The 11,839-nt window shown below is 45.2% G+C and overlaps 2 protein-coding genes across 2 annotated transcripts in view; one reads left to right on the forward strand and one right to left on the reverse strand.

Moving 5' to 3' along the window:
* The window catches only part of LOC109369105, a 6,483-nt gene extending 1,483 nt beyond the window's left edge, over nt 1-5,000 (forward strand). Inside the window, exon 2 of the mRNA XM_019618302.2 lies at nt 2,835-5,000. Within this exon, the coding sequence (XP_019473847.1) occupies nt 3,643-4,593 (951 nt within the window). The 5' untranslated portion in view covers nt 2,835-3,642 and the 3' untranslated portion in view covers nt 4,594-5,000. The remainder of the gene's footprint in view (nt 1-2,834) is intronic.
* An 856-nt stretch (nt 5,001-5,856) lies between these two features.
* Nucleotides 5,857-11,624, reverse strand: MCTS1 (MCTS1 re-initiation and release factor). The gene is made up of 5 exons (XM_003208462.4): nt 11,196-11,624; nt 10,458-10,555; nt 9,303-9,436; nt 7,890-7,957; nt 5,857-6,093 (listed from the first exon to the last, which is right to left on the reverse strand). Exons 1-5 carry the CDS (start codon nt 11,363-11,365, stop codon nt 6,012-6,014), a joined length of 552 nt encoding a protein of 183 aa, XP_003208510.1. The 5' UTR covers nt 11,366-11,624; the 3' UTR covers nt 5,857-6,011.
* Between the last annotated feature and the right edge of the window lie 215 nt (nt 11,625-11,839).

Below are 11,839 nucleotides of genomic sequence, written 5' to 3' on the forward strand. Positions count from 1 at the left end.
CATCAGGGTGAATGGGAGTGTCTAACGGACAGAGGGAGAGCCCCATTTACGGATTGGGAAAAGATAAGGGAGGAGTTAGGGGCGGCGGAGCTCTTGAGCGACTGCAGAGCGTTTCCGGTGGAAATTACGGTCGTAAACAGGGATGGTACGCCAGAGAGGCCGGTGCCCATGAGGCCGTTGGTGGGCCCGGTGCCAGGGACCCTCTTGGGGAGGGATTTCCTCGACGGGCTCGGGGCGCGCATTACAAATTTATGACTAGGGCCACTGTCTACCAATTGGGGGTGTGACATGCGGTCCCCTTGCGCTGGAAACGGGGCGCTCATCCTGTTTGGGTAGATCAGTGGTCTCTCCCTTCTGGCAAACTAGCAGCGCTTAAACGATTGGTACAACGAGAGTTTCAATTAGGCCACTTGGAGCTATCACTTAGCCGTTGGAATACTCCTGTCTTCGTAATCCAAAAATCATCGGGATCATTTCGACTCCTACATGACCTCCGCACAGTTAATGCCCAGCTTATCCCCTTCGGCCCTGTCCAACAGGGTGGTCCTTTGCTCTTGGCTATACCGGAGGGATGGCCCTTGATGGTCATCGACCTCAAGGATTGCTTCTTTTCTATCCCCCTTGCGGTGCGGGACCGAGAGGCCTTTGCATTTACCGTGCCAACTCTAAACAATCGGGCCAGTGGAGAGATACCATTGGAAGGTACTCCCACAGGGCATGACGTGCTCCCCCACCATATGTCAAATTGTGGTGGGAGAAGTAATAGAACCCGTTAGGCAATCGTTACCCAATTGCAAGCTCATCCATTATATGGACGATCTGTTGCTTGCCGCCCCACACGAGGTCGAACTGCTGAAATTGGAAGAGCTAGTTACGGCTGCCCTGACGACCGCGGGTTTCGTCATCTCCCCATAAAAGATCCAAAAGGGGCCAAGGATTGAGTTTCTGGGGTATCAGTTTGGCCCCTCAGGGGTGGCCCCTGAGGGGTTGAACATAAGACCCTGTGTCAACACCCTATGGGATCTGCAGAAACTGGTCGGGGCAATACAATGGGTTCGAGTGCCACAGGCATTCCTCCGCGATTGATGAAGCCCTTCTATGAAGGGCTCAAGGGGTCCAATCCTAAGGAAGAGAGGTTGTGGACCCCAGAGATGGATGCAGCCTGGAAGGAAATCCTGCAGACCTGCACCTCTAATGTCCTCGCCCGATGGAAACCAGACCTGCCATTGGAGGGGGCAGTCACAAGATGCGAGGAGGGAACTGCGGTGATTTTGGGGCATGCCTTGAGCTCTAAGCCGCGACCCCTTTGGTGGGTTTTCTCAATACAGCCTGTTAGGGCCTTTACTCCATGGCTCGAGCAGTTAGCCCTTATGCTTCGGAAGATCAGGCTTGCGGCCGTTAGAGCCCTGGGAAGGGAACTTGATCTCATATATCTGCCAAGTGCCTTCAAGGCTACCCAGCCTCTCCCCGAGGAGATCCTGATTGCTCTTTAAGATTTCAATGGCAAGATTGTCTATTCTGATTCACTACCTATCTTCGACCTAGCTAAGCCACTTTGGGTCTCCTTGAAACTTAGAGTGCTGGATACCCCATTGGAGGGACCGACTGTGTTCACGGACGCCTCCTCTGCCACAGGTCAAGGGGCAGTTGTCTGGAGGAGCCCCGATAGCAGGTGGCAGTCCCGGGTATTAGTTGATAGGTTGGTCAGCGTCCAAATGTTAGAGGCCAAGGCGGTCACGATGGCCCTAGCTCTGTGGCCCCATACACCTTGCAATGTTGTGACAGACTCTGCCTTTGTCATCAGACTCCTGATCCGAATGGGAAAAGAGGGACTGCCGAGCACGACTGCGGCCTCCCTCTTGGAGGACGCTCTTGCGGCCAGGTCCACACCTGTGGCTGTACTTCACGTTCGCAGCCACTCCGAAGTACCAGGGTTTTTTACTATGGGAAATGCGATCGCGGACAGATTAGCAGGGACGCAGGTCTTAACCTTGCAGACGGCGTGCGATCTCCACTCCACCCTGCATATAGGAGCGCAGGCACTGGCTCACGCCTGCTCGATCCCACTACTGCTAGCGCGTGAAGTTGTTCAAGCTTGCTCGCACTGTAACTCAGCACCCACCATTGGAGCAGGGGTCAACCCCCGCGGTCTTGCCCCATTGGAAATTTGGCAAACGGATTTTACCTTAGAACCTCGCATGGCACCGAGACAGTGGCTTGCAGTTACTACCGACACGTCCTCCTTTGTCACTGTCGCCACCCAACACGCACACACTAACTCCTCTGCAGCGCAGCACCATTGGGCAACAGCTATAGCGGCGCTTGGAATGCCGCACCAAATCAAGACTGACAATGGGTCTTGCTTTGTATCACGGTCAACCCAGGAGTGGCTATTGCAATGGGGAATCTTGCACATTACGGGGATTCCTGGCAACTCACAGGGCCAAGCTATTATTGAAAGAGCTAACCGCTTCCTCTAGGACAAGATTAGTGTCCTTGGGGAGGGGGAGGGACACATGGGCAGGATTCCAATAAGCCGGCAAACAGAAATCCTGGCTCGGGCGATATTCGCATTGAATCATTTTGAGCGAGGAGAGAATAACCGGACTCCAATCCAAAAACATTGGCAACCAAAAATATTGAGCGAAGGACCCCCAGTAAAAATTAAGTCAGATAATGGTTCCTGGGAAAGAGAGTGGTCCTTACTGGTGTGGGGTCGTGGGTTTGCTGCAATCAAACACCAGGAATCAGGAAAGATCCTTTGGATTCCCTCTAGGAAAGTTTGACCAGACACTAGCAGAGACTGATTAGGCCATGAGTGATTTTATTTACAGGATCTGCTCCTCGGGAAGCCCAGGCGCCCTTCGTCTGAAAGATCTGGCTTGGCTGCTGCACCTTGCGTCCCCAGTTGCTTCAGGGGAATGATGCTTGGCAATTCGGGGCTGGAGTCCTCTCGCTCTGGGGGTCTAACAAGGGGTGAAGAGTCCGACAAACAGTTGTTGCTGCCAACGAGAAGTAATATTGGAATCTTGGGGTTGTGTCTCTGTATTATTTTATTGGACATAATCGGTGGGATAGAAGGGGCTCACCATATCCCACAGCCACTTGATGTATGGGTAGAGTGGGCCAACAGAACGGGGCAGAAGGATTTCTGCCTCAGTCTGCAAACGACGAGCTCTCCTTTTCGCACCTGCCTAATAGGGTATCCCGATATCAGACATCCTCAATGGGAGGAATACGGGGGAAATAATGCGTGTTTTAAAAGGGTCAACAAGACATTTATGAGCGTAATCAGACAAGAGGTTAAAGACCGGGCGGAAATAACCCAGTGTCTGCTTAAGACCCTCAATGTATCCCTTACTTGGGATCCCCCTGAATTAGACATACTGGGGTCCCAAGAGGTGGGGAATGAGACATGGACCTCGGCTAACAATTAGATGTTCCCAGCCGCCTGCATATCATTTGGGCATTGGCATATACCGGGTGTACGAAGAGATGCCCTGCGGTACATTTTGGGCCCAAACAACCCTTATTGGGATATTAAGCGCAACGTGACCAAACGATTTGTGCTGGTCAACCCATACAACCCCGCTTACAAGCAATGGGGGAGCTACTGTGGGTTTTCTGCCCCAATGAAGTATAATGACAAGGGTAACTACCAACAATTGCAGCTACGGGTCAGCGATCTGGTTTGCTAATGGAACTTCTCATAACTTCACGCTTCCAAATGGCAAAAATAGGACCTCACCCCCCTGCGTACGCTCGAGGGACGGCTGTTGTTTCGGCTCGATGCCACTTGATCCTCCGGTACTCTGGAATAATGACACCGCCAAGGCGTTACCCCCGGGCCTATTCCTTATTTGTGGGGACCGTGCTTGGCAGGGCATCCCCCAGAATGCTTTAGGGGGCCCATGCTATATAGGGAGACTTTCGGTACTGACCATTAATCGTACAACACTGGCCAGTATAAGTAATAATGGCTCCAAAACCGTGCGAAGAAGGCGGTCACTGCAGACGTTAGGCCCCGAGTGCGGGGATGAAGTGAGATTCTGGGGGCTTATGGCGCGCATCTTTGCGTCCGTACTTCCGTTTTTTGGGACGACGCATGCGCTCAAGGAGATCGAGCGGTTGGCGTGCTGGGCAGTGAAGCAAGCCAATGAAACATCAGACCTTTTGGCAGAACTCACAACAGATGTCGACGGAATGAGGCAGGCGGTTGTCCAAAATAGGGCTGCCATAAATTTTTTGCTTTTGGCCCAGGGTCACGGATGTCAAGACTTTAAAGGAATGTGCTGTTTCAATTTGAGTGACCATTCAGAGTCTATACATAAGAGATTACAATGGCTGAAGGCACACACCGGGAGGATAATGATACAGAACGATCCATTGTCGGACTGGCTGCGCAACCTTTTTGGCAATTGGGGCTCATGGCTAATCCCTGTGGCCGAAGGATTTTTCTTGGCGCTGATTGCAGTTTTGATTCTGCTTATGATTATCCCATGCTTTATACGATGCGTTAGCAGCTGCCTTGAAAAGATACTCGATGCCTTTAGGCAGCGTATGGAATATCATAGGATTCGTGAGGCATTATAGAATGATATTTTTAGTTAGCTTGCCGTCACGCTGTAAGGGGGCAAGGCTTTTTGGGCATGGGGAGGGGGAGATGTTGTATTAGGCGATATGCGAAGTGTCGGTTGCAACGTGACAGGGCCCCTCCCTATGCCCCCTTCCTGCTATGTGACGTTGGCAAAAGGCGGCTGCGCATGCATATGGGCGGGGACACGCGGTGTATGTGTAAGCAAATGAGCGCTACCAATGAACGCCGTTCTGCCTCACATTGTATTGGTGTGGACAAAGGGAGGATGGACCAGGCGCGGCGCGGGGCACAGAATGCTGGGCGCTGGGCCTGAGGGCAAGGCAGAGGGCAACACCCTACCATTAGTAAAATACAAGTGTTAGAAAAGAGACTTAAAATATTAATAAATACTTCCAGAGACAGAGTTATGAACAGTAGACCTTAATGTTTTCTTAGTTTATTAAATAATTCCATGGCACAGTCTGTTTTTCCATAGACACAGCTTTGGGTATGCAGTCACTGAACAAAGCGGTGGATTACTCAGACAAACAGTGCTCTATAACCACCTGTGCAGGTGTACCTGTGTAGCAGTTCCAGAAGTCCCTTTGATCCTTTCTGAAGCTCCACTTGGCTCTAGAGCTACGTTTTGCTATCGTGCCTTTGTTAGTGATTTTATTTCTGCTCCTAAAGTAAGGTGCAAACGGGGAGCAGTGCATCAGGCACCAACTGGCACGTACTGCATTTGGAGTATGACTACCACTGCTGTAAATGCCACTGTAAGGAGAGCGATATCAGGTAAGTTGAAAATTTGAGCTTATATATATATTCTTAAGTTATGATCTAAGATAGAAGAATTTATAGTCCACATATGACTTTATGTTCTTTAATCCTATAGATAAATGCTTCTTCAAAAGAAGTGTTCCTGAAGTAAAATACTAAAGTTAATGCTGTTAATAAATAAAGTTTAAAAAAAAAAAAAACACATATTTCCACATTCAATAAACAGATAGGCCAGTGAGATGTTAAATCAGAAGCAAAAAATTCTGAAGCGTTTTGGAGGTTTTAGAAACTATACTAATTATAGTTCACATACAGTTTACATTACTGCTTTAGAGGAGCACAAAAATGTAAACATTCCTTGGCTTTTTCCTCCTTTTCCTTTGAAATTTTACTCACAGTCCATGCAGGATCTTTCCCACCAGATACCTTCAGTGACTGAAGACTTGGGTTTAAGACAAACCAATTAAAAACTGTAATAAAAAGAAATCTAGAAAACTATAGTAGCCTATCAGTACTTTTGCATTCACTTGTTTTATTTAGCATTGCCACAGAACAAAATAATTTGTACATTCAGTCACATTAAAAACGAGGAATTACAAAGCAGTCCACATTTAATCTAAGTGCATTCCCTTGGAGTAACACAGTTCCTTTTGTTTCACTTGTATGTCTTCATATGCCAAAGACCATCATTTAAATAGTGGATATTTTCAATACCAATCCCTTTGTTGACCTTCTCACTGTTGAAGAACAAAAGCACAGAAGTGTTTGGTTAATGTTAGGGCAGTGCAAAACACCACACTGGAAGTACAAACTGTGCCTGTAAGTGCAGGATGGGCTGACAGGAAACACAGGATACAGAATACAGAATTTGACCTCATGCTTCCAAGTCTGTCACAGAATCAAATGCAGGTGAGCTGCTTTGCTTCTAGTTGCAAGACAGCTACCTATTAATAAAGGACTACAAATCCTAAAAGAACGTGACAAGGACTTGCAGCATTTTATATACAGATTTTTCCTATATAATGGGAGTCAAGTGAGCTCTTAAAAATGGTGGTTTTGTACATCTGCATTGGTTTTGTGCTCATCTTTCTTTCCAGTTGGTGAATTCCATGGAAAAAAGATCTAATTTTTATCACAACGAACAAGACAAAACTAATCATTCCAGGGCAGAAAAGTTTAAATCCCCTGGGAATCAAGAAGGAAAATACCTCTGTGTTAATTCCACTAATGCATCATGTATTGTAATGTAAAATGATCTAAATAGTAACTGTTTCTCAGTTTTCTGTTTTAGACACTATCACAGAAAACAGCACATAGCTGCACAGAGCAACATCATTTCCTTTTCCTCTCCAGTTTATGTTACTTCCCACAGGAATACAATATTCAAGTGAATTTGAAGTCAGGATTAGGAATACCTAGGCTTTCAATGATCACAGCAGATCTCTGCAGATGTAGGATGGGACATAGGTAGTTACATCTTCTCTCAACCTTTTCCTCGAGTCCATCAAAGGCACCACAAATAATTCAGAGAAGTAATTATCCACCAAGTACAGATCCAGGCTGCTGTAGGGCCATTCTACCCCTGTTCATTGGAACACACCCCACCTTCCCCCTGCGTTTTCATTACTGCTTGTAGCAGCACAGTGACACAGTACAGAAGATGACAATCCAGCTGAGAACTATCCCCACAAAAAGAGTGATTTGTTTTCATCAGAACCAGCTTTGTCACCCACACTACAGCTGGGTGGGGCTGGAACCGAAGCAGCCCAGACTTGCGTGGGCTGCTTTGTAAGATGGCTGCAAAATCATCACGCTGCAAGACGTCACAGAAATTAAGATGACAAAAAAGTATCATCTCCTAATTCTGGATTATCAGAATGCTAAGAATGATCTACATTCTTTTCAATGTTATGCCTCCTTTTCATTTCACCCATTGTTTACCCCCAATCAGATCTCTGTAACTCACAAGAAGCTTAGCTACAAGGATTTTAGACAGGAATGCTGCATGTGGGTCCAAGGCAAAAAAAAAAAAAAATAGAGAAAAAAGAGACCAGCTCGTCAGCCGAGTACCAGCAGGATTTCAGTTTCTGCTGCCCTTACGTGAAAATAAATAAATAAAATCACTTGAACAATTTCAGCCTGCTCAGATCCAAATGCCATCTCTTGCCCAGCACAGGCAGAAAATACTCAGAGGTATTTCTTTGTTCAGCAAAATCTCTGAGAAAGTACTATCGGAGCATAAGAAATATTGACATTCAGAGACACCACTGAAGTTGTTTGTCTTAAAAATCTATATTCACATAAAGTAACTTTTTTGACTCCATTTGGTGAATAAATTACTAGGAAAGACACTCCTTGCCTCCTTCTCCCAGCTTAATGTTAATCAAAAAAATGAAAGTTTAAATAAATGCTACACATAAAAGAAACACATTGCAACAGTGATTCAATAACCTTGACAGTAGAGCTTAAATTACAAACTAAAAAAGAAATTACAATATGGGAAAAGCTAGACTTCATTTTTTACAACACTTACATGTCATCAGCTGACATCTTCATGACTCCCACGCATAATGCATGTTGTTTTCCCTCTGCCATTATTGCCTAAAAATTACCACTAAGGAAAACAGCGTGGTTTTTGTTTGTTTTTTTTAGAGTTATTTCTAAAAAGTAAAAGCAGTAACAAGAAATTGGAGGAAATCACTTTACAGAAAAAAGCATCAAACTCCCCAGTTGAACTTTTGGCCCTTCAGTAATTGTAGGGCACTGGCTCTTGAAGGTAAGCAAAATTAACAGCTGAATCACAGTGCACAGAATGTGAAGCACATATTTATGAACTTCAAATAACAATTACAAAACAATCTCCCAACACCACTCTCCAGATTTCTCTTTACACCTAACACTGGTCAGTCTCTCCCGTTTTGGAAAAATGCTGCAGCTACACATGGGGCCATTTTACATCACACTGCACAGAAGAACAGAGGCTTATCTGAAGAAATCTAGAAGATAATGGAATCAGACACCCTTCTCAAAGCTTGTCAGCGTGTAATACTGAGTGTGCATCTTCTCCAATCACATCTGAATAGCAACAACAGCTGTAGAGGTTGGCATTGATGCTGAATTTGATAGAATCATAGAATGGTGGGACCACAATGATCATCTAGTTCCAACCCCCTGCTATGTGCAGGTCGCCAACCACCAGACCAGGCTGCCCAGAGCCACATCCAGCCTGGCCTTGAATGCCTCCAGGTTTGGGGCATGCACAACCTCCTTGGGGAACCTGTTCCAGTGCCTCACCACCCTCTGTGTGAAAAACTTCCTCCTAACATCTAACCTAAACCTCCCCGTGTCAGTTTAAGACCATTCCCCTTGTCCTATCACCATCCACCCTCATAAAATACGCTCCTTTCAAATGTTAGAAGGCCACAATGAGGTCTCCCCGGAGCCTTCTCTCCCAAGCTAAATAAACCCAGTTCCCTCAACCTTTCTTCATAGGAGAGGTGCTCTGATCATAGAACCACAGAACAGCCCGGGTTGAAAAGGACCACAATAATCATCTAGTTCCTTTCTCAGTAATGCATTCATTCCCTCAGAAATGAACTGTGTTCTTCTATAACTAAAGGAGATAATTGTTTTAAGGAGGCAGGGCAAAAAATTAGTTTGTACTTCATCTCGTTCTGCCTAACACCAGGAGTTCCTATTTCCCACCTAACCGAGCAGAGCAAGAACAGTTAATTTTGGGGTGGCTCTGAAACATCACAACAGGAAAAAAGAATTAAGAACAACCTGAATCTTTCCAAATAACATTCAAAGCTTGGCAAATCTTCTCAAGTTACTAGTTATTCCACAAAATAATATTCAACACCAAAGTAATTAAGTTTGTGACCAACTGAACATACACATACAAATTTAACTCAGCAAGAAGTAATTCCTAATTAAAGAAGGATACAACAACAGTGTCAGCAGCAGCAGGGTAAAGTTTTGCTCCAGGAGATGTCAGGCCAGGACACATTATATTAGCTCCACTTAGTACAAATTTAATGGCTCCTTTATCAACCTGCTGATGTGGTAGAATAAATGGATCTAAGAGGGGAAAGATACAGCATTACAATTAATACATTAAGATAACAATATGAATCATTCATTACCAAGCTGGGGGAATTAGGTGCATAATGTGCTGCATAGGCAGGAAGTTAGAAATAATTAGTAGCACTCCTGCTGGGCAGCACTGTCCTGAAAAAACACAGCTACTGTTTTTCCTGATTAAATCTTTGTTCTGAGAACCAAAGGCTGGGAATCTCAGAACCAAACACAGGCCTATCCTTCCTGCATGTGCACACAGCCCTTATAAAAACTATACCAAGCTTCCCCAAAGAAAACCATCACTGAAGTGACTCTAGAAATAAACACTTCAGAAGTAACAGGACAAAATATGCAAAGGCAGACAAAGTTCATTGAATGTCAGCTCTCAAAGGTATTCTCCAAGTTTGTGCAACAGCACACGGTTGTTCAAACATGGTTTTCAAATCCAGATCAACATTTTATGGACAGCCAAAGCCATCCAAAGCAGTAACAGAATGGAGCAGAACAGTAAGAGCAGAGATAAAGTAATGCAAAGTATTATAATTTAAGAAGTAAAAACCATGCAGTGTAAATTCTAGAAGGAGATGAGCATCAATTGCATCGTTGAACTGCTGGTTAAAGACTACTTTTGCAGTAAGAACCTACAAGTATTTTAAGGCAGCAAGAGGGGTTTAAAAAAAAAAAAAAAAGGCTTGAAACAACAGATAGAGTAACAGGATTAACAACAAGAAATGTAGGCTCCAATAAAAATCACTCTGCACAAAGCCCCACAAGAATTCTGCAACATAATACCTAAAAATCAAAGGTCAGATTACTTAACATAGAGAATTACATTTATTCTGGAGAAAACAAGCCACAGAGATACCTGAGACAGCAATGCAAGTGCAGCTGGAAATGCAGAATGCATCTTTAAGATCTGTAACGTGCATGTGCACTACATAAATACTCAGTTGTACAGAAGTCTGCTTGATTCCCACACTCCCCCCTCTGCTCCCACCACCACCCTCCTCAGGGAACTTACACTTGTGAAGTAACCTTAGCGTTGGGTAAAAAATCCCTTCTCTTTGTCTGAAGAACAGCAATTCTCCATTCACAGTGAGGATTTCTATATGTTCATGACTGCAAGATAAAAGAAATGTAACTTTAATAACTGCTTAGCTCTTTTGTAAATTAAATGCATCACGTATTCTGGTCTATCTTGGCAACTGAGGATAATTAAGGCAGTCAATTATCAGGAAAATTTAAAACTAAAATTATCAGATGCTTTCTTCTTCAATAATGGCTTCATGCTATTCCCTCTCCTTAAAAGTTCTGCAGACAGACAAACAGACAGCTGGTCACAAAAGCCAGCAAAAAAATCCTATCCTCTATTAAAAAAGTAAACCAAACAATATATGGAAATCCAAAATCAGTAGTAGTAATAAAAACAACTTGGAAGCTATTTAAACAAGTTTGATTTTCTGAAGCCATAAAAGCTGAATGCTTTCCTTCCACAACAAGGTAATCCCAAGCGAGTCACCATACAGGTCAGATGTTTGCCACCAGGCATTCTCATTTTCCCCCAGCACCCTACAAGCACGCTTTCAACAGCATGATGAGCACACACAGAATTTCTGGCTCAGTTATAACATGCACTGCTATCTACAAGAATGGACGTATGCTTCTTAAAACCCCTGGGCCATTCTCCCATAGAAAGTAAACATGTACACGAAGCAACCCAAGCACGTTGGAAACAGAGGTTAAAGAAAAAGAAACTTACCATCTTACTATTTTGACAGGGTCTTTCTTTGGCATAATTTGGTTTAGCCATGGTTCAATAACAGGAAATTGGTCTATCAGTTGGTTCTTAATACCTTTAATAACTGAAGTCTTCAGTTGGATACAGTTTGATACGTTCTCCTTTTCATCAAATCTGCCAAGCAAAACCATTTCACAAACACAGAATCCGCTGCCCGACAACGCAGCACTCACAGGGCATTCTTCAGTAAGTATATGCCTGCCCAGCTTTGAGGCACGGGCTTACAAAGGCCGGGAGGCCGGCCCTGAGCGGGGCAGGCAGGGTTACCCCAGCAGCGTGAGAGTGCCCACGGGGCCCCCAGGGCCCCACAGCGCCACTCACCGCCTCGCGGGGCGGCTTTCGCTGACAGCAGCACCGCTTACAGCCCCGGCCAGCCGCGTTCTCACAGAATCACAGAATGGCCCAGATCGGAAGGGGCCTCAAGGATCACGAATCTCCAACCCCCTGCCACATGCAGGGCCACCAACCTCCCCATTTCATACCAGACCAGGCTGCCCAGGGCCGCATCCAATCTGCTCCCGCCCGCGCTCTGCGTTATCACAAAGTTTCGACAACGCAACGCCCCAAATTGCTTTTTTCTTTTTCTTTTTTTCCCCCCTTTCCTC

This window comes from Meleagris gallopavo, chromosome 9 (assembly GCF_000146605.3).
Source record: "Meleagris gallopavo isolate NT-WF06-2002-E0010 breed Aviagen turkey brand Nicholas breeding stock chromosome 9, Turkey_5.1, whole genome shotgun sequence".
In the NCBI taxonomy this organism is placed as follows: domain Eukaryota; kingdom Metazoa; phylum Chordata; class Aves; order Galliformes; family Phasianidae; genus Meleagris; species Meleagris gallopavo.